Genomic DNA, 22,559 nt, shown 5'->3' on the forward strand with positions numbered 1-22,559 from the left:
ACTGGGACGGAGGAAACTTTTATAGTTCTGTTCCCCTTTTTGCCATTTTTTTTTAAGCCACGTTCTTTCTTCCAGGAAAAAGTTGGATTTTTTTATACATCGATCTCGATTGCTTGTATTAAAAAAAAGTCGAGCCATAAATTCGGCCCATAGAATCCCCCGCAAAGCACACTATTAGTTTTGCAATTTTAAAAAAGTCTACCCCGCTCGCGCCTGTTTTATCGACATTGAGAATGAAGGAAGGATTTGCAGTGAAAGCTCGCTGAAGTGCAACATCTCTGCCTCTGCCTGTGAAGCCAGCCTGCAGCCACCGTCCCTCCTGAATCCAGTGTTTTGCCCTTTACTCCCTGGGTAAAAGGAGCACAAAGAGAAAATACTGTTGGCAGCAAGGCGTCCTTTGTGGAGCTGACCCAAAAAGCTACAAGAGTCCAGTCAGTTTGGAAAAAAAGAAGAAAATCCTTTTGTCTCCAGCTCAAAAGTAGGTAAGAGAAGTGTGTAGGCACAGTGGAGCCCGCATTATGTGTGATAGCATAAACCTAAGAGTTAGATTTGCTCTCCTCTCTTCTGGATAGTTCCTTCGCCCATCACTGTGGTATCAGAACCTGGGGTCATTTTTTGAACCTTCACCTCCTGCAGATATTTAAGCTTCGCCTTGCAAAATTGTCGTTAAAAGTGCACCAATGACATCTTGCTTGCCCTGGGTGACAGGGCAAGTAGATTTTTTGCAAGGCTGGCTTGAGTGAGTTTGCACCGCTCTGGTTAACGGCAGTGGTGTTTCTCGTTTTCTTCTACTTCTGTGGAAAAAGTTAAAATCTGAATCTACATTTCAAGATTTTCTGCTTTTGCTGTTTTACAGAGAAATACCAAGGGCTCGGTGTGCGTGTGCGTGGGGTGTGTGTGTGTAATCTTGGCTTCCATACTTCATCAAGATTTCTTGCTGCTGCATTGAAGCTCCAGTTATACATGAAGTGTTTAATGAATGTGTTTTATTCTCTGTTGTGCTGCTCAAATATAAAAATGTCGGTCACCAACTCTGTGCGTGTGCATGAGTGTATAACAATGTATTATTTAGTGAGCGTGGTGGGTGAACTTGGGGCTGTACTGCAGCTGTGCCTCTGGGAGGTTTCATTCTAAGATGAACAATTCTGTATGGGCATGTGCAGAGAATGACCGGATGAGGGCCCAGTCTCAAGGCAACATACTTTTGGGGGGCATGTTGTTTTCTTTAGTGGGTTAGTGTTAATCCACAGTGCACGTCTGTGAGAACTGTTTTATATGCTTCTAATTTTTCTTCTTTCTCCCTACTACACCCACCTTCACTTCCTCCAAAACTCTGTGTCATGGTCACAGAAGGCTCTCTGAGATTCCACCCACACTATACCAGGACTGCTCTTATCCATGGAGAGTTCTTCTTCCATGTTAAAATGTCTCCATAGGACAGTTCTGGCTGCTTCTGTGGCATTCCCTGTCTCAGTGCCAGGTTCTTCCCCACTGTGTGGATTTTCCCTGAGGATAACGCAGGAAATTCCAAGTTTTGGCTTGCAACATTTATTTCACAATGTCCCCTTCTTTCTGGAGGGGTGGAGTGTGGATTGGGAGTGAAAAGACCTCCTATTCCATGGCAATGGGCAATTGTCAGTGTCCTCTAAATTGGTGGATCTCCTGAGGTCTGCAGAGGCCTTGTGTCTCTGCCTAGCTACCCTGTTGTCCCTTCACCTTAGCAGACCCAGCTTTTCAAGGAAGCAGCATCGATGCCTGACTGGAAATTCAGTTGCAGATCTGTGGGGTGCACACTGCAGAGCGTGACTGTTGCTTTGCTCCACTTCTGCCACCTCTTATTTATTTTGGTGACCAAGGCTCCCTACCCCCAGAGCCCTGAGTCAGGTCCCGGGAAGCATGCTATAGAGCTGGTGCTGCTTTTATTTATTTTGGTGACCAAGGCTCCCTACCCCCAGAGCCCTGAGTCAGGTCCCAAGAAGCATGCTATAGAGCTGGTGCTGCTTTCATTTCCAAAGTGGGAAGTGACATGGTTGGCTCTTTCTCCTCATGGAAATGGAGCAAAGACTGTTGCCCTTTCCCAGCCTGGCTGGCAGTCTAGTGACTGTGAATTGAATCTGTGGTCCACGTGTAGTGTAGAATATGAGATCTGAGCCACCAGACCATCCTCTTACTTTTAATTTGAATGTATAAAATCTCACTAGTATATAGTGTACTTAAAAGGGCAGCTGATTTGGAAGTACTTAAGGTCAGACAGTCACATTCGATAGGTTGCTAGACTGGAGTTCCTGAAGAGGCTATAGCATGAATGTTTGATCCATATGGAAATAGTTGATAAATACTTTTATCTCTGCCCTGCCACCTTTCAAAAATACTATATAGTGAAAGTACCTTTGGAGAATTGTTTTTTTACAGCTTCTTTATGCTGAAGTGGTTTATATGGCAACACTTCTGTGGTACATTATAAGTGAATTTCCATGGAGTTCCCCTGATGGTGTATATGCCATCCACAATAGTCAAGGGCACTAATGTTTTTAAATGCAAAATGACTTCCGATGCACAGGCACTTAATGTTGGCTGTAACAATTTATGCACTCATTGCCACCTGGTAGGGATCTTTCTAGAATAAAGAAGATTTATGATTGTAAATAAAAGCTTGAATTATGTACTTTCAGATGTACCCTGACTAACGCAAGCCATTCACCTTGTAAAAGAATATTAAGACTGAGTGGGAGTACAGAGAATTAAATGTTTTTCCTCTTCCCCATTCCCCACCTTCCATATAAACTGATTGACTGTTTTCATTTAGTATTTAATAGTAGGGCTGCAGTTTTTCATTGCCAAGCATTCCTTACAATGCTAATGAAACTGATGATTTTTGGATTGCAAATTTTCACATCCCATTTTTTTCCTCTGCTAAGAAGGTCTAGAAATAATGAGTTTCTCAGTGGGGATGTCTTAATGGGTCCTTATGCTCTGTATTTGTACAGTGCCTCGTACAAAATAAATAATAAAGTAGAACTTTCACATTTCACAACTTACACAAAATAATAATAAATATGTAAAACTTCTACTCAATGAGACTTCCATTTCTTTTAACATTGAGAAATATTTGACATTGATTCAGGGCACGGATATCTTTACAAAAAAAAGAGCAATGCTGCTTTACTCCCGATGATTGACAGAAGTTGACAGTCCAATGGGAAATACCTTTTGTCCGCTAATGTAAAAATATTGTTCAGCTGTGAGTGTACCTACCTGCTGATACCTTTTTAGGGCGCACTGCTAGATCTCAATTCTTCATTCAGTTATGTTGATGGCTTTTAAAGGGGTCATTGATTTTTACCCCAGTGAAAGTATGACTGTTCCTTAATGTTAAGATTTTGCATTAGAATTTGATCTAAATAAAAAAACCTGAGTCTGAACACCTGTGAATGCAGGGATTTTGGATCTGGAGCAGAATGCTGTTTGTCTTTGGGCCAGGCTTTAATTTATAAAGGAAAAGCACATCCTTGTTCTCGGCATAAAGTTCTAGGCTTGTTAGACGTTCTGTCTCTTGGATTATTATTTAAATAATAATTTAAAAATAAGCAGGAGACCCTCTTGACACCCTCACCCCTCCAGAACTTCAGTGGTACATCCTGTTTTCATGGACTTTTGGTGCAAAGGGTAGATATTCATTGAGCGGGGAAGTCTCTTGGAAGATTTTCTAAGGGTAATAGTCTTACAGAGATTTTTTCTTATTGTGGATGATGTGGATGGGAGTGGAATGTTCTCTGTTGCTAGTGTGGTATGCTCCTTCCATAGAGACCAAGTGTTTGTAATATTGTAAGAACAGCCATGCTTAGTGACTGGCAATAAGGTAGAAGGTGGCTCTTTCTCTCCTTATAGCCAGTTGGAATATTATGAGGATCTGACTCTCTTGGCTGTTCAGATAAATGTTCCAAAGTGCCTATTGCTGTAGGTATGAAATGCCAGTAAGCAGTAGAGGATTTGCCAAAACAATTCAATGCATTGTGTAGGGACGCTGGAACAATTTGTATAGTAGGGATGCTGAGAGCTATTGAACCAAACTGTAAACCCTGTATATAATTAATGGAAACCTCTTCAAGACATGGGGTGCAGCAGCACCCCTAGTTCCAGCATCTGTGCCATTGTGTTATAAATCTGGACCATGATGCTTCTGCAAATTGGCAAGTTTTGTGTTACCAAGAATTTTTCGGGTGTCTTATTTGGCCCAATTTGTGGTTATTTTCTCAGGTGGACTTTCATCTGTCTCTCTTACTTGCTTTCCCCCCGTAGGGAATTATCACTTTTGAGGTTGAGCTTCTCCACAAGGTGCTGAATTCCCCTCTTTCCCCATCCCCCCAATATTCATTTAATCAGCTGAACACTGTCTTTAGATCAGTGATACTCAGATTAAGGCTCGGAAGCCACAAGTGGCTCTTTAATGTGTCTCCTGAGGCTCTTGGCAACACATGGTATTAAAACACTGTGATTTAATTATTAACCAGTCAGGATGTTTTTATTCTGTTACTGACCACTTATAGTTGATGATATAATAATACTGGTCAGTCATTTTGCTGTGAGAATAATACGTATAGTAAATGAAACAATGAATTCACACGGCTGTGGCTTTTTTGGGTAATGTTGATTGCTAATTTGGCTCCTGAACCACTGAGGTCTGAGTATCACTGCTTTAGATCAGCGGTTCTCAAACTTCATTGCACCGCAACCCACTTCTGATAAGAAAAATTACTCCATGGCCCTAGGAGGGGGAACAGATGCCTGAGCCCGCCCGAGTCTCGCTGCCCTGGGGGGTGGGGCAAAGCCCAGGCCCCACTGCTCTGGGTGGAGGGGCCAAAGCTGAAGCCCGAGGCCTTCAGCCCCAGGCAGGGGGGCTGTAACCTGAGCCGTGCCACCCAGGGCAGAAGCCCCAGGCGGTGGGACTTGGGCTTCAGCCCTGGGCCTCAGCAAGTCTAAGCCAGTCCTGGCGATCCCATTAAAATGAAGTCATGACCCACTTTGGGGTCACGACCCACAGTTTGAGAACTGCTTCTTTAGGTCATTGTCTTTTATGAGAGAGGAGGCAAATGGCTTTCTTATGAATCCAGATTGGCGGCATGATTCATTAATTTGTTAAATTCCTATTCAGAGAAAAAGAGAGTGCATCTCAAAGCTGCTATGGAATGCAGTGCCTGCCAGCCAACCACATAGAGTAAATCTATTGCAGGCCCAGTGCCATGGAGATAGTTTCAGTTCTTGTAAAAATATTTGGTTCATTCTTCAAGTATCTGTAGATTGGATTTACCGCTTAGATTGACTGTATGAAAATGTTGCAGTTAAGTATATTAGAAGACACCATAAAACCATAATATTTCTGTAATTTGCATATAACTCAGCCTTGCAAAACTCTCATGAAACTTGGACAGCTCAGGCAAAGATTTCCCAACCCCCACTGTGGGATGACAGGAAACAATAAAGCAAAAGAATCATAAGACCAATTAAAGTTTAAGTCTGCAGTATAATATTTACTTTTCTTGTCTGTTAAACCCCTCCAAGCAAGAGGAGTTTTGCAAAGCTGTTGTAATTTTTCTTTACTAGACACCCAGATGTATTTTCTAAATAATAACTTATTAAATCTTATCTGTATAAATGTGTTGTGTATATTGATGGCCATTAAAGTGCGAACCAAACAGTTGACTAAAGGGAGAGATCAGAGATTGAGGAATGAATGAGTGGCTCTGATCTGGTAGAGTTGATGAGTGATATATTTTAAAAATAAATAATAAATAAACAAACATCCCTTTCCCTGAGCAGTGGAGAAATATAGACTGCCTTGAAGTTTGTTTCTAAAATTATGTATTAAATGTGGTTTTTTCTGCGGTGATTTTAAGCGAGCCAGGCCTGTGTGCTAGAGTCTTGCACAGTGATGTAGCGCAGGAAGTCAATGCTAGTTAGCCACCCCTAATAAAATCGAACATGTCATGTTGTGGTGAGCAACTCATGTATTGCCAGTTTGGTGATGAAAACACAAGTACCCTCTCCCTGTTTATAACAGCCAGATCTTCAAGTGTTTTCCTTAATGGCCCAAAGAGTTCTGCATTCGCTGTCCTGCAGAGGATGCTCAGAAATAAGCACTGCCATTCAGATCTCTGTAGCCTTTTTTTTTTTTTTTTTTAACTTCTAGTTCCCAGGATGACTCTTGCCTAATTTATCTCTGAATAGCAAGCTTCTGGTTAAAAAACAGAAGAAACTCTTTAATATTGTCTGAGATTCGGAATCATTAGTGACATATGCATATAAGCTTAAATCACAATTATATTTTAGAACAAAGTATGTGAAAATCGTGGGGAGCTTGGAATATTTTTTGGTTGTTTCCCCTGCAACCACTGTTAATTCATATAATACACCAGTAATGGTTAGAACATAAAACTAGGATGTTGCTTATACTAGACAATTACGCTGATTTAACTAAGTTGATTTAAAAATCTATCTAGTCAAACTGGTGCAAGCTCTTAATATGAAGACACTTCAATCAGTTTACTTCTTGCTTTAAGTTGTGTTGGTTATGGACCTTAAGCAAATGGATATAAACCAGGTGTAATATGATTTAATAGTCACTTCATCAGTATTTGCACTGTTTATAGCAAATTGATTTTCATAACCAATTCGAATTAAACTGGTGCAAGTTTTGTGCGTAAACAAGGTCTCTGATTTCTTGTGACCTTGAGCAAAGTCACCTAGGCCAGACCTAAGTTTAAAAGGTTTGTTGGTATAACTATACTGGCAAAACTTCCTAGTGTAGATGCAGCCTAAATCAATAAACAAATCCTTTTGCCAACATAGCTTATACCAGTTCCCTCAGCAAAATAAATATACAAGCAAAAGCAATTTTTGCTGGTATAACTGCATCCTCTCTAGGGCTTTTGCCAGCATAGCTATATATTGTTAAACAAACAAACAAACAAAAAACCCACTCCTTAACCGGGACAGCTATGCTGGCAAAATATTTAAGTGTAGATCAGCCCTAACCATTCAGTACTGCTGTTTACCCATCTGTAAAATAGGTTCAATAATATTCCATTTCCCAGAGGTTTTGAGACTTAATATTCATAAAGTACTTAAAAATGCAAATCACACATCATTATGATGAAAGAATAATGCATATGAGTTTTAAACGGCTCTGACTTTTTAAACATTAATTACACAGGATCTTGAGCCAGCTTTCATTAAAAAAAAAAAAAAGCTTTGCAGTTCATCTCATACCACTGGTACCACATAACAGGCCTGTCTGTGACATAGGGTTGTCTCAATACTACCACAACCGAGCCTGGGGAGTCCCTCGGGAGGAGGATTGGGTCCTAGTTGCTCAGAAGGAGATATTTATAGTCTGTGAGGCTCATGAATAATTAAAACGCTGTCAATACTTAGCCAGTGGATAGAAAAATATGTATTGACTTGGCTTCTTTCTACAAATAAAAACCTGAAAAAATGAAGGGCCAGATTCTGATACCCACACTCTGCCAGTAGCCATTTCACTTCAGTATGGCTGTTTGCGGAATAAAGTGCCTCTCCGCCTGAAAAGGGCTTTTAGAATCTGACCCTAAACAAGGTTAGAGCTGTGATATATGGGCAAAATCCAGGGAATTAATTCTATGCTAACCTCAGGCCATGGTAAAGTTTTTTGTGTTTTTTTCCTCCTTATCCACTGCCAGTTTTTATTAATATTAGAGATCTGCACTAGGTGAATTTTTTTGGTATGTCATAACTGACATCTCAGCAAAAACTACCTAAGAATAACAACATGTAACATAAATCTCTGACTAGGTAATGCATTTCCTTGGTCACTGTGTGTTATGCTGTAGGAATTAATTCTGCTTTTTAAAATGTAGAAGTTGAGTCTGACCTTTTTATCTAATGCACAGCTTAACATTTTGATCTTATTTATAGGGACAAATGAATCGCCCTAAACATTTTGCTCAGTCTTGATAATGCAGATGAAACTGATTTACGTGTTTGAAGATTTTATTTTAGCCTCACATGGTTTTCATTATCTGAGAATGCAAAAGAGAGGCCTGGACTAAATCAGCAAAGGAATGGAGAAACCACACAATGAAATGAAAATGCGGCTGACGCATACTTGGGATATTTGTGGGATGGGGCTGCTGACAACAGAAGCCCAGCGCTGCCTGAGTACTAGCAGCAGTAAAGAATCAAGTGTCTGTAAAAACAAAACTAAATGTTGAATTCAAAAGGCTGTTTGGGTTTGACAATTCACAAAGCTGCTCTAAAAAACTGAAGAAGTATTGAAGTCAATGAAGTTCAGCAAGAATGAATTTGGCCCAATATATATTGATAAAATTCACCAATGACCTTAATGTGGCGTAAGGCCTGGTCTGTATTAGAAAACATGCACATTCTAGTATAACTAAGTCTATTCAAAATTGATCTAGTTATATCATGCAGACTTATATGGTCAAATCCTAGCCCTATGCAAGTCAACAGTAAAATTCCCATTGACTTCAGTGGAGTCAGGATTTCACCCTAGATGTTCAGGAATTACTAGGTCTCTTGCTAAACAATAGTCTCCTCTGGAGTCCATTGCAGCAGCTGTGTAAGAGCACACACCAACTCTGTATAATAGTTTTTTAGGACAAGAAGTGAAGAATATCACATCCACTGGAAACAGCTGGATACATTTTAAGTCAGTAGATCTTACAGTTTGACCAAGATATCAGGAATAATGCTCCTGACCCATTTAATCAAGACTGTTGAGTTTGGATTTCCAGTGCAGTACTTCTGCAGAACCTTTAAATCCCTTAACACTTCTTTTTACTGAAATATTTAAAAACAAGCCCAGGAAACATTTCTATTTATACTGGATTTTGTAAAGCATTTCCTGCTTCCTTTTTACAATAAAAAAAACTAAATTATATTGGGCTAAAATTACTTGATAGGGTCCTCATAAAGAAACGGATACTTTCATTATGATGGAAGAACAGGAACTGAGAGTATGGGTGAGGTCTTTTCACCTCTCCTTCAGGCTCCTGAGGAGCCTTTTACCCTTACTGATGATATGACTCAACTTTTATTAGGTCAGTGCAAGGAAGGTTTTCATTCAATGCTTTCAGTTCAGACTTGCCAAGCTTTCCTTTATTTCCCTTTGATCCGCTTTCAATATGGTGAGCAGGTGGGGAGGGTATTTAGCCACTGTACGATTCTTGCCAAGATGGTACCAGGGAGTTGTCTCAGTCACTAGAACTATGATCGATCTACCTAGGTTCCTGAGCCCCTCACTGCAGTAGAGTGCCTGATGATCTAATGCTAAAAGCTTGTGTGTAATTTGCATGATTCCAAGTGGCACATTTTAGCGAAAAGGAGGAAGTTTTCCTCTTTCATGTGATGACTCTGTCTCTTTGGTATGAAGATGTGTAATGCTGGCACTGAGAAATGCACCTGCTGGGTGCCACACCTGCAAGATCACCTGAGACACAGTCAGCAAACACAAGTAACTGAGAAAGGGATAATTGAATCTAACCTAGGGAAGCACATATGAGGCAAGAGATTTGCTTTGATGGCGTTTATCTGTGGGCTCTGTACTTTGAAATTTAATTGTGAACCGATGCAGATGGTAAAGTATTATCAGAACTCTGGGGACTTGTGCATGCATGCCCCTGGGGTTTTGGGTGTTGGAGCTAAAGGGCATGTATACCTCTAAAACCTTTATTCTCAAGGGCGATCCTTCCATATATTCTCCTCTCTCTTCCTTGGGAAGGGTTGGAGTACAGCTAAGAATGCTTAGTTATAAACTGCATCAGGAGTGCTGGAACCTTGGTAGAAGTGGGAGGAGCAGGGCTCGAGGCCCTGCCCTGAGGCCCCGCCTTCTCCGTGGTCCCATTTCCTGCTCATCCTCTTCCCCCGGAGGCCCTGCCCCCTGGCCAGGCTGAAAAAAGCTGGAGCCAGGTGGTGGTAGACTTGGGGACCCTCCAATTGTCTTGGGCCGGGACCTCAAGAGCAGCCCCCAGCCCTTGTCCCTGCCACCTGGACCCGGCGTGTGCCGCCCAGGATAGGTGGAGGGTCCAGGGCTCCCCGCAACGTCCCTGGCTTTCTGGCCTGGCCAGTGGGTGGGGTCTTGGGGCTAAGAGGAGCAGGAGTGGGGCCACTGGGAGGGGCCCGCACCGGGAAGAGGCTGGCGCTGTGGGCAGGGACTGCGCTTTTCGGCAGGGGACCTGATCAGCTCCTCCACCACTAAGCGCAGCAGCCCCTGCCTGCACCGCTTTGTGCCTGCCTAAGGCTTGCAGTTTGGGGCGGGCAATGTGGCTTCCTACCCCCAAACTATGCCCTCATTAAAAAGTGGGGAGGCATGGCCCCCCTTGTTCTGGCACCCTGACCTGCATCAGTCATTAAATGACTCTGTGTTCTCACCCTCATTAACCCAACATTTCCAGCCACTTCAAAGGGTGTGTTTGTGGGTGTACGCGTGCACAGCAGCTGCATTTCCAGGTGGCCTGAAGAGTGTTAGGGCTACTCATGTGAATAAGTGATTGCAGGATTTGGGCCATATCTAAGCTATATGGTAGGAGGAAGCTTGCTTTCTTCGCTACAAATCACTCAGAATGTGAGCTAGTCTCTGTGCTTTTACCCAGTCCTGTCTAAAGTATCTATTATGTTTCATGGTCTCCCCTTTATCTAAGCACTTCTAGAGATACCTTTTAATTTCTGACACAGTCCAAGACCATCACCTTCACACTAAGCATCTCCTCACCATTCTCCTGGAGCCCGACAAGGGCAAGCAAAGACCTCTGATGCCGCAGATCTTTTCAGCTGCCTATTAAAGTGTGTTTGACAGAGAGCCAAATTGTGTCTGTTCTACCAGCCTGGGGGAGGGTCTGGATCATATCTACATTTCTAAAGAAATAGTCCATAGCACCAGCCAGCAAAGCCATTAAGCTACTTGGGAATGCTGTTATTCTCCACTTTGAAGTGGCTGGAAGTATGGAACTTGTGAGTCCATAAAGCCATTGGATTATATTTTATTTGTATAGATGGTACAGGATTGAGTGTTAAACCTGAACATGCTTAACTGTACTTCAGCCCTTCGGAGGAGGAGGAGATGAACCTGTTCTTATCCCACCTGATGTGTTAGCTAATTAGCTTCTTGGCTAAGCAGTATTTCAGGGCAAGTGCGTACAGGCTGCATTCACCTGGAATCTTACATTCCACTTACTTTCGCAAGCAGAAAAGAGATGCGTCCGTTCACCTGTGTTCTTCTTACTGCTGCAGTCACTCCACGCAGGGTAATAAGTAGCTATATCATCGTAGTCACTCACCAAGAGTGGTGAGTATTTCATTTGTCAGTTTATTTTCATAATGCAGGCAAATATATGTGATGCACAGAAATGTACTGCCATGTTTCCTGATAGCCAGCTCATGTGATCATTTTAAATTCTTCTCTAATGCAAGTGAAATGAGTGACTGACAAGGGACTCCTGTGGTATAGTTGTTTCGTCTTTGAGTGGGGGAGCTTTGTTTTTGTGTGTCTGCAAAGTGCCAGGCACACATGGGCTTTGTCTTCATTGAGAATTTTTAATATTTCCTCCCCCCCCCCACTGTTGCTTTATCATGAATGTGTGTCTGAGGATGGTTAGATGTCACCATGGTGTTTAAATTCCTATTCTAGGGCTTTCACTGGTGCTGGACTGTGGTGAGAGAACTGCTAAAATTGTCAGCATAGATGCAGCCCATGAAGTTCTCCTCTGATTGGCCCCTTGCCGCAGAATTGTACTTTAGAATTGAATCTTTCTTTGTAAAAAGGGTTTCTAGCCTTTATGGTTGGGAAGAAAACGACTTTGCAGGCTGTCTGAAACAGTAGAGCTGAGTGGCCCATTCATCTTAATGGTTAAGCCTGAAACTTAAAGTTGACCATTTAAGTGGCAGCATGAACTAGTTCAATGGCAATCATTTTGGCATAGGTACCATGTAATGTGATTATGCCCAGCCTCCAGCCTCCCATGCCTTTCCAGGTGCCAAAACCTCCAACCTCTCCATGACAACTTGCAGTGCACTTCTGTGTTTTCAATGGAGACATCTTTGGCACATTGAAAACTGAAAATATTGGAAGAGCATAAATAGAACTTAATATCCAAATAAATAACACATAAGCTGCAGTACTGATTGTATGGATCATTTTCATGTTTAATTACATAAAAACCTCCATTTAAATGGATGTGCCGTAGAATTTCCAGCATTCTGCACAGGAGCGCTGCAGAATACAAGGATCTTGCCACAGAAGCAAGTTGCACAAGGCCGTCTTTGTGAGTGATAATTAAATAAGGTGTAGCTAACAAAGTTGGGTTAGCAATAACATAGCTAACAACTGAAGTTTCAAGAAAGCAGGATCCATTGGCTAGAGCATTCCCATAGTATAACTGGATTCGCCTCTTGTCCCAGTTTTCCAGGGATGGTTCCTAATTTGGGCCAAAAGTACAGGTGGATTATTTAGTGTTCCTTAATCACAGCTGGTAGTATTTTTGCAGTGGGATGTGGTCTTTTTTCTTCTATTGGATCAGTGCAAGAAGTTAGTGCTGTGTTGATGTAAAAGAGTGTGTGTGAAATAACTGTGGTGATACTTAGTGCTTCTTTACTGTTTCAGGAATATTAGAGGGTGTTAAACACACAGAGATTGAATTGCTCTGTTGAGATATCTTTTAAACTGAGAAGCAGGATTTATGGAATTCTCCCTCAAATGACTTTGCATTTTAACAGGAAGATACAATCCTCCTTTGCCCACTTGACACCAAAGAAGTTAGTTGGATGGAAAGACAGTATCATATTACATGATAAAAGCGTTTTTGTGCTTTCATAAAAAAGGTTATTTTGGGCAACTTTGTAAAAAGTGAATAAACGATGATATTGATACGAGTGGTACTAAGGATCCTTGAACTTAAGTTGTGCAATGTTGGGAAAAGAGGCTGGAAATTACTATAGTTATCTGCTATCTTAAAGCCTGGGTTTAAAAGATCTCTTGCTGCATATTTTTGGCAGCTGTTTTCAGTATGTCCTTCTCAAGTTAAGTCACTTGTTAAGAATTTGACATTAGGTGTTAGTTCTTAGCCACCATCTTGCATGTAGTGCACCACACAACACAGGCTTGTTCCATAGTTAGATATTGTTCATGTGTATTGAAATTGCTGATGACACTCTAAGTAGTTAACTTGCAGACCTGAGATCATTTCTTTGGGTGTGGATGTGTGCCGTAATAAGACGGAGACAGAAGCATTTATGTCTGCATTCCTTCACTGCATCTGTTGACTTTATTTTTTGCAACATTCCAGGAAATCATGTTAAATTATACACCTCAGTGACTAATTTTGGTATTTTTTGCTTGCTTTATTTTGTTTTGTTATAATTGTCTGTTCTTAAAATGCGTAAGTATGTTCCACTTCCTTTGCATGATTCACTCCCTCTTCAGAGAACCTAGTTTAGTAGTAGATTTAACATCTCTGTTTGAGAGAGTCAAGAACAAACCTAGGAATTTGTTTACGTATAGGGGGATTTTTATATAGATGTAGAAGTTTGATCGATTTTTGTCTCCCTCTGGTTTCAAAGATATTAAAATATTATTTTAAATTGCTGTAGTGCTTTTCATCCTAAATGGAGGGCAAAGGAGGATGCTAAAGAACAGGATTTGGAAGGTAGATCTGGGCTCTGCAGTATACTTCTGCAAGACCTGTGGCAACTGTTCCCCATTTTTACCATGTAAATATTGGGACAATTCATACTTGCCTCACAGGGATGTTATGATGCCTAATTTATTGATGATTGTAAAGTGCTTTGAGATCTTCTAATGGAAGATACTATATTTATTATTGATGTATATATGCATGGTATTATTGAAAGGCAGCCGTCAGGCATCTTCAGCAGTGCAGCTTTCAGTCCTACCAAAAAGGAAACCAATGGATTTAAAGAATTAGGGAGTTTTTATCACTGTTTCTCTTGGAGGCACAAATAAGACAGAGCATGATTTGGCAACAGTTGTTCTCAAGGCAGAAAACTGTAATGACTAAGAAGTGCCTGGAGTTGGAGGTTGGGCAGTAGGATTTGTTCATCTCATAGGAAATGAAATCCTTAAGTTTGGGAAAAGTGGGCAGTAGGTGAATGGTTGGGGAGCATGAAATATTGACCAAATTTTGTAACTCCTGGTGTCCTCCTAACTGCTGGTTAAAAAGTTCTCTCTTTTTCAGAATTTTTTGAGGAGTGAAGAGAGCATCAAGTGATCCCAGTTACTGAAGGGACTGAAACCATTTCTGAGTGGAGATTTTGGACTTGCAGGCGGAAGGCCAGGTGTCCCCTCATGTATCAGAACTGCTCCTCCTGACTGAGGAAGTCAAAGTGACGGAAATAAGGTACATGCCATAATAGATATGATTTCAAAGAAGTGAAATTCCAGTGCATGGTTCAGTATCTGAATTCCCAGATTGTTGAAAAGGCTTTATGGAATAGAGTGTGTTCTAATTTTTTCTCTGGCAGACTCTGGAGAAGAGCCTTCTCTCTTGACAGTACATCATAGGCGGTAGTTTGTGGCTGATGTATCTACACTGTAAGCTGTCATGACAGAGTAGAGAAGGCTGGATGGACGTGTAGTTAAGACTCATAATGAAGAAGACTTCAGAAGAATTAGGAGATCTGGATTCTATCCCTGGCTCTGCCACAGTCTGTCACTTGGGTCAAACTATTTTTGCTCACACTTTCAAAAATGACTCTGGATTTTGGGTCATTTTGTATTGCATGCCCAATAAGGGACGTGTTGGGCCTGGTTTTCAAAAGTGCTGAATACTTGCAACTCTAATGGGCAATTCAATGGCTTAGTCCCCTGTCTGACCACTTTAGCTCACTGACCATCGAGCCCTTACTTAGGGCTTGTCTACATCAATGCATCAGTGGTCAATTTAGTGGGTCTAGTGAAGACTTGCTAAATCTACTGCTGTTCGCTCCCCCTTCCACTCCTGTACTCCACCTGATCAAGAAGAGTAAGGGGAGTTGACGGGAGAGTCTCCTGTCAATCTCGTATAGTGTGGACCCCGCGGTAAGTAGATCTAAGCGACGTCAATTTAAGTTACGCTATTCACGTGACTCAAATTGCGTAGCTTAGATTGACTTTTCCCTTTAGTGTAGACAAGGCCTTAGTTATGTACTCAACAGTAATCTGTGAACTTCGAAAATGACCATTCACAATGTTTTTCCTTTCAAACTCAAACTCGAACTCAGAGTCTGGATTTTGTGGGCCTCAATCTGATGATTCCTCCTCTCTCCAGTGCGTCCTCCCTCCCTCTGTAGTTGTGTGGTTGCAACTGATGTCATTTAGATGTCTAAATACTTTGCTATGCCTGGATGTCAGAAAATTAGATATCTAAATGACATCACTTAAACCAGTATATAGTACTGAGTGAAAAAGGGAGACTGGGCTTTACAAATCTGCCCCCAAAATTACAGCTACTCTAAAAAATGACCATTTAGTCAAGTGTTCATTAGTTTACTTTAAATGACCCAAGTGATGAGGATTCTCCTTTTTCATTCTAAGCATATAACTTATTTGGTGTATCTCTTGTTTTCTTCTTAAACTTAACAGATTACATGCTGAGTTCCATATTCTAGTCTTGGTCCTTGTTTATGTGGCAAAAATGGGAACTGTAATTCACCGTTGGCAGGGATGGGTACAGTGTAGACAGGGCTCAGTCATTTTTACTACCGTGTTGTGAATTATAGGTCTCCTTTTTGCCAGTGATCAGCCTTCCCGTCCATAGCCCTGCCGCCAGCAGTCAATGTAGTCTTCGCCACCGTTTTATGCTGATCCTTCCAGTGTCAGAGAAACTTAATGACCCTCATTGTAATCCTTTATATCTAACTTATATTTTTCCTCAGTTTTGAGCCAGTGGTCCTAAACGGTTCCTTCCATGGCCAGTGAAGAGTTGCTAACCATGTCTCCTCTCCTTAGGTCAACAGCAGCTTTTGCATTCCACCCCAAAGGCACCACAGTTTGAGATGAGGAATTCAGAAGAGCAAACAGCTACGACAGTTTTACAGCGTCTGCTGCAGGAGCAGCTCCGATACGGAAACCCAAATGACAACCGCAACCTCCTTGCCTTACATCAACAAGCCACAGGAAATGCACCCCCTTTCAACAGCAGTGGGAGTCCAGGGTCTCAGAACGAAGGGCTGAGCACCCAGGACCATCAGCTTGTGACTCATGCTGCCCGCCAGGAGCCCCAGGGCCAGGAGATTCAAGTGGACAATAGCATCATGGAGAAGCAGCTCTCTCCAAGACTTCAGAACAGTGAAGACCTCCCAACGTACGAAGAAGCCAAAGTCCAGTCACAGTATTTCAGGGGCCAGCCGCATGCTAGCGTTGGGGCAGCGTTTTATGTGACGGGGGTAACCAATCAAAAGATGAGGACTGAAGGGCGGCCTACAGTTCAGCGAGTGAACCCTGGGAAAGTCCATCAGGATGAAGGACTTAAGGACCTCAAGCAGGGACATGTTCGCTCTCTTAGTGAGAGGCTGATGCAGCTGTCGTTGGCCACTAGTGGTGTGAAGGCCCACGCACCCGTCACGAGTGCTCCACTTTCCCCCCAGCAGCCAAATGACCTTTACAAAAACTCCGGTTCCAATGATTTCTATAAAAACTCAGTGCCCACGCCTCCCCAGGCTAATATAAAAGTGATAGAGCACCGGGGCCCTCCACCAGAGTACCCTTACAAAAACATGTCCACCCCACCCATGAACTGCAAACCTCAGGACCCTGGACATTTCTATGCTGATCATCGCATGAGCCAGCAGAATAGATCTGATGGGCCTATGATGAGATATCAGCATCCTCCTGAGTATGGATCAGTCAGGTAAGCAGCCCCTTAACTGCTTAGTCACCTTCCTGACTCGGTGGTTTTTATCTTTGTAGAAAGCAAAGAAGGGGCAAAACTCAGCCTCCTGTTGCTGGTTGTGTTTGAACAAAGATCCTGTCTCTGTTTTGTTAGACTATAGCTATAGTATGGTAGGACTGTATCCCAGGTGTTAGGGGCCACATTCCTTGTCGTAGTGGCCTAATGCTGTTTAAAATAAAGTTTGATCTTGCAGCATAGATGGGTCCATAATGAGTTTTATTCAGGTTCCTGAGCCATGCAACCACTCTGCTAAAAAGCCAAAGCTATAGCATGATTCACTGTTGAAACATGCAGTCTCTTGCTGCAAGGCTAAGCCAGGCTTTAACTGTATCTGCCAGGAAAATAGATTATTAGGGTATAAACCACACCTAAATGTTTTTATATGAGATCATTTAGGAAAGGGGAAAGTGCACCATCCCAGACTGGTTTGTTTAGCAGCCATTATTTTTTTCCTTGAATTAATTGAGATCCTGACCGGTTCTAGTTTGCTCTAGTTCAGGAGCTGGATCTGATCTGGGGTCAATACTGAATCCTGGGTGGGTGAATCCGATCAAGTTTATTAAACTGGAATGCAACCTGGCTCTGACCTACATTTTCTTTTGTCCTACCTAACTTTACGACCCAGCCCCGGGTGGATCAGATTTCTCTCTTAAACTAAGTGGAAACCCACTTAAAATGTTTCAAGCTAGTGGACATCAGTGTAATAATTTCTGCCTTGTTTTGTGGCTGGAAAATGCTCTAAAGCAGAAACATGAAGTCAGTGAAGTATTACAAAAGTAGGCGGAGGAGGCTGTGTGTATTTGTGTCTAAAGAGTGGGGTGGAAGAAAGAGGAGAGCCAATGTTTTTGGAATAGATTCAGAGCTCTGGAGAATCTGAATCTATGTGGATCCTTTCCAGCCCTGTTGGAAGCTATTTTCAGGCTTCATTCGCCATTGTTCATGATCCGAAATGCTTTCTGCAGCAAACTGGCCTGGTGAGAAGGCCCTTTGACCTGTCTACATAAATAATAAATAAGCCAGGAAAGGAGGAGGCTGTTTTTTTGGTTTGTTTTTTTTCCCAATGTGACTAATGACTGTAGAAGTTGGTTGCAAATGGTTCACAAAATCCATAGGCAAGGCCACAAGTTGCTATGCAAGCTGAAAAGGGCAAGAGACCTTTAACGATTATCCCTCACTGGGAATATTGTTTGTATCAGAGACTTAGCCTGTTTTCTGTGTACAAAGAGAGGCGTTTGAAACCACACCAACAGCCTATTTGTCTGTATTGGCTGGAGCCTGGGTACTAGAATGGATTCAGAGAGGAGATTCAACTGGCAAGTTTTCAGGTGTCGGGAAGCAACTTAAATGTGTCTTCAAAGCACTGTGAATCCACCGAGGTTATTTTTTAACCTGCATAGATGCATAGGATAGAGGTTTCCTTTGGAAGCAACTGCTGAAATGGTGGAACAATTAGAAGACTAAACTGTTAACTCCTAATCCATAAATTACAGAGCAGCATAGCAAAACCCATCCCGCCTCCTTCCTTAAACCTACTGTCATTAAAATAGTAAACCTTCTGTGCTGCTAAAGGTGCAGCTGGGTAATGGACTGAGCATTTTAAAAGGGGGACACTTTCTGAGGGTATGACTGCACTTGCACTTCAAAGCCCTACCGCTCGAGTGTGGTTGCAGCGCCAGCGCTTGGAGAGAGCTCTCCCAGCGCTGCACGTACTCCACATCCTCTATGGGTGTAGCTTGCAGCGCTGGGAGCCGCGCTTCTAGCGCTGCGGCACTGTTTACACTGAGGCTTTACAGCGCTGTATCTTGCAGTGCTCAGGGGGGTGTTTTTTTCGCACCCCCGAGCGCGAAAGTTGCAGCGCTGTAAAGCGCCAGTGTAGCCATGGCCTCAGAGTCAGGGACGGGCAATGAATGGCTTTGCAGCCTCGTCTGGAATGCTGAAAATCTTCAAAATTCTCTCTTGTCCATGCACCAGGGCTGTTTATATTTGAAAACCCAAACAAAGCCTGATAAATAATTTTTTTTAACTGCACATAAAGGAAATAAAGATCTTTCTTTTCTGCTGTTGAAACCACACCCACTTCTGAGGGTTTTTCCCCCTCATTGTTTAGTGGAATTTGAGGATGACCTAACAACCCAGTTAAATGAAAACTGGTTGAGCAAGATAAACACTAGGGAATTCACAGCATTCTCATGATTCACTCTCTTGAGTCTGGGAAAAGAATGGTTGGTGTGGTAAGTTTAACCCACCAGCTGCAAACTGTCTGCCTCACCTGCTTCTAGGTGGTAGTAGTTTGGGAACATGTGTATGTTCATAATGACATTGGATTCATGGAATATCAGGCCAGCCAGGGATTCAGGCTGACACATCCATGTTATTACTTGGCACTTTTAGAAATTTTAAAAATAATTTAATACGAGTAAGATGAATCACAGACCTGATTCTCTCCCTAGTATCTGCCTGTTGCACTTCCGTGTTCATGATGAATAATTCAAGTTCCAGCCCCATTTAGGGCCTGATCCATCAGCTTATGTGTGGAGGAATACTTCTGTTGCCCACAGTGGAACTGCACTTGTGTATGAGTGCTGTAGAATTAGGCCCATAATTAGTATTTTTTTCGGCATCCTGTTTTCCCCTCTGCAGCCTGAGCTGTGTCAAGGTAGATGATAATCAGGTATGAATAGGAAGCAGAATGAAAATTCTTCAGTTAGATTTCAGCTGTCTGTTTGATCATGTGAAGACTGCTCACTTTGCTGGTTAATGTTTCCAAGTTTGGGACAGGAGGGCTGTGGGAGAAAGGGGGAGTATAACTGCTTGAGCATGAAGGGGAGAAGGAGAGTTTTTAATGAACTAGGCACCTTCTCTGGTCTTTTTATTTCTACCTGGTGACTTTGTGCATTATGTGATGTGTGCAGTGCATGCAACATTCAGGCTTCTAATGCAGGAATCTACATTGTTTTGCTTGGTGTTCTTATTACTATGTAGTATTTTCCAAGTCTGTGCCCTCACAGCTAAAATACCTACTTTCTGTTTTAGTGGGCAAAACCACAAACCCAAGTACGTAATCTGCACCGCTCCATGTTGTATGCTGCACAGAGATGCACCAGGGAGAGGAAAGGAAGCAGGAATTCTCTCAAGATGCAGTCTTGAAAGTGAAGAGGCCCCTTAGGAGTTGGTGTTCCCAATTTGGGAAACATTCGATTAAAATTATTGCTCTAATTTCTTCTGCAGTTGGAATTTCTGATGTCCCCATCCAGTATAGCTTGTCATTCAGTTGTACACTGGAACAGATTTAATAGATAATATATATATTTATTTTACATAGATGGTGAGCTTTTTCTTGTGTGTTTGGATAATGTCTAGCATGTAGTGAGCAGAACTGTAAATTAAAAAAATATATTTTTAAGCTATGCATAAAACGTCAAGTTATGGATAGCCATTGTCTTTCACAGAGTGAAGTATTTGTTGAGTTGGTTAGTAACTTGCCAAGCCCATTTGCTCAAAAATAATGAGTTGGGCCTCAAATGTAATGAGATTGGCTTAAAAATCCTGAAGTCAAATACAAACAAACAAAACAAAAATCACAAAACGTTTTGGGTTCATTTTATTTGTCTTCTGGTTTCTGAGTCTCTGTGGTTCACTGAGGTCATATTCTCAAGCTCTTCTCCATACCTATGAGGGTTAGAAACATGCTATATTAAAATAAGGTGACAGTTGTAATTCTCTCATTATCAGAAGAATCCAGGAGCTGGGCCTTTGAGAAAACCACCAACTACCACACGAGAAAATTGCAGGAGTTAACAACACTAAATAACAATTTGAACTCGTATATTGAACTTTGCAATTGAGGATTTCAGGGTGTTTTAAAAAGGTGATGGTATTACCCCATTTTGCAAGTAGGGAAAGTAAAGAAATTTAGAATTTGTGGCTTGCCCAAGATCAGACATCTAGCTAGTGTCAGAACAGGTAGTAGTTCTCAGGTCAGTGCTGGAACCAACTAATTGTAAAAGGTGAGATGCAGTGTAGGTGAGCTCTGAGATTGTGGGCCTCTTGGCAATCTGGGAAATGTATTCTGTTTAGCAATAGCTCAGCTGTGGTTTTTCAATATCTACTTTTTTTTCCACTAGATGTTTTCTTTTAATTATTACTGTTATCAGGACCACATGCACAAAAATGCTATCTCCCTTCACTACTTACCTGCTCTTTCTGCTTTTTCTTCACCTGCCATCAGGTGAAGAGGTGGAGAGAATAATACTCTTCCCAAACTTTACTCACCATTGCAGAGTAACAAAATCTTCCACTAAAATGATCTGTATTGAAGAAGTAAATAATGTTGACATTTAAATGATCCTTCTTAGGCTTGCAGTGTTTGTTAACAAACCATTTAGATTAATGGAGGCATTTGACCTGTGTTGATTATTGCTTTAGGCTATCTGCTGCATACTCGGACAGAGAGTACGTCAGTTCATATCTGGAAGGTTTTCTTGGAAACATAAGGGTTGGAAACGTATTTATTTAAAATGTAAATTCATGCAGAAACTGATGGGATCACTGTCAGTCAACATAGTGCAGTGTTTGACATCATGGTCAGGTTATTATGGAAATAATTGACATCACGCAGAGGATTATGATGTCACTTTGGAATAAACTCCAGGAGCCAGTGAATTCTGAAGAAGCAAAAGTCTAACTTTTCATCTAACTTTCCTTGATGATTTAATAAAATAGCTCAAGATTAGCTTCATCTGCAGAATTTTTTCTGATTGGGATATTTTTTCAGAGGTTTCTGTGAGGCATTTGTGGCCATTTAAGGTGGAATGTTAGGGGCAGGTTCTCTTTTAGGGTTTATGGTTAGAGGAAAGGGTTGAGTGTCAGGAAGACTCAGGATTCCTCTCCTGGTTGAAGCATTGACCTTGAGCAAGTCTCTTGACCTTTTTGCCTCAGTCTCCACTACTGGGTTAAAAAAAAAAAGGGTATAAAGCAGTGACCTCCCAGTAGAGAAATAACCAGACGTTACATCTGAGCTGAACATTGCTGAGGAAATTAATTGCACATCTTCTCTTTCGTTCTCCAATCCCTGAAAACCACATGCTGCATCTGATCTTTCCTAGGGAAATACATTCATTGAAATAATGTTGCTAGCAAACAGTAAGGATCACAGTCATTAGAGGGTAGTAATGGTATGGACAATAACGAGACCAGTACTTAGTGACAGTGAGTTGCCTCTCTGGCTGCGTTTGTTAGCCTGCTAGGGAACATGCAAGCTAGAGTGGGGATTTCTACCCTATGTTCCTAGTGATGAGAGACAACAGATGTAACTTGTTCCATGTAAACAGGGGTGGTTTTGACCAGAAGGCCAGTTAAAAGTAACAACCACATGTTGGATACAGTGGCATGCATTTATGTTAAATAAGGCATAGGACATGTAACCCGAGGTAGTATATCCCATGCAGAAGCTCAGAATATATGACCTCTAAAATATCTTGGTAACAAGATGTGATTAACGCAGATGTTTCCTCTTTGGATGTGTATGAAAAATTGATGCATGAGCTTTGTACAGTACAGGAAGGCGATTCTAAGTGCTCAAACATCCTCTGACAAATATTTCATGTAACCCTTTAGCTGCCA

At 41.8% G+C, this 22,559-nt stretch overlaps 1 protein-coding gene across 4 annotated transcripts in view; it reads left to right on the forward strand.

Annotated features, from left to right (window-relative positions):
• The window catches only part of AMOT (angiomotin), a 99,658-nt gene that overhangs the window by 24,948 nt on the left and 52,151 nt on the right, over positions 1–22,559 (forward strand). For 2 of the 4 annotated variants that reach the window (XM_030575337.1, XM_030575338.1), the window contains exons 2-3: positions 14,244–14,405; positions 15,995–16,895. In XM_030575337.1, the coding sequence (XP_030431197.1) occupies positions 16,042–16,895 (854 nt within the window). In that variant the 5' untranslated portion in view covers positions 14,244–14,405; positions 15,995–16,041. Of the gene's footprint in view, positions 1–86; positions 483–14,243; positions 14,406–15,994; positions 16,896–22,559 lie in introns of those variants that run through there. The other 2 variants (XM_030575336.1, XM_030575335.1) reach the window with 2 other exon arrangements.

Source organism: Gopherus evgoodei, chromosome 9, assembly GCF_007399415.2.
Source record: "Gopherus evgoodei ecotype Sinaloan lineage chromosome 9, rGopEvg1_v1.p, whole genome shotgun sequence".
NCBI classification, from domain to species: domain Eukaryota; kingdom Metazoa; phylum Chordata; order Testudines; family Testudinidae; genus Gopherus; species Gopherus evgoodei.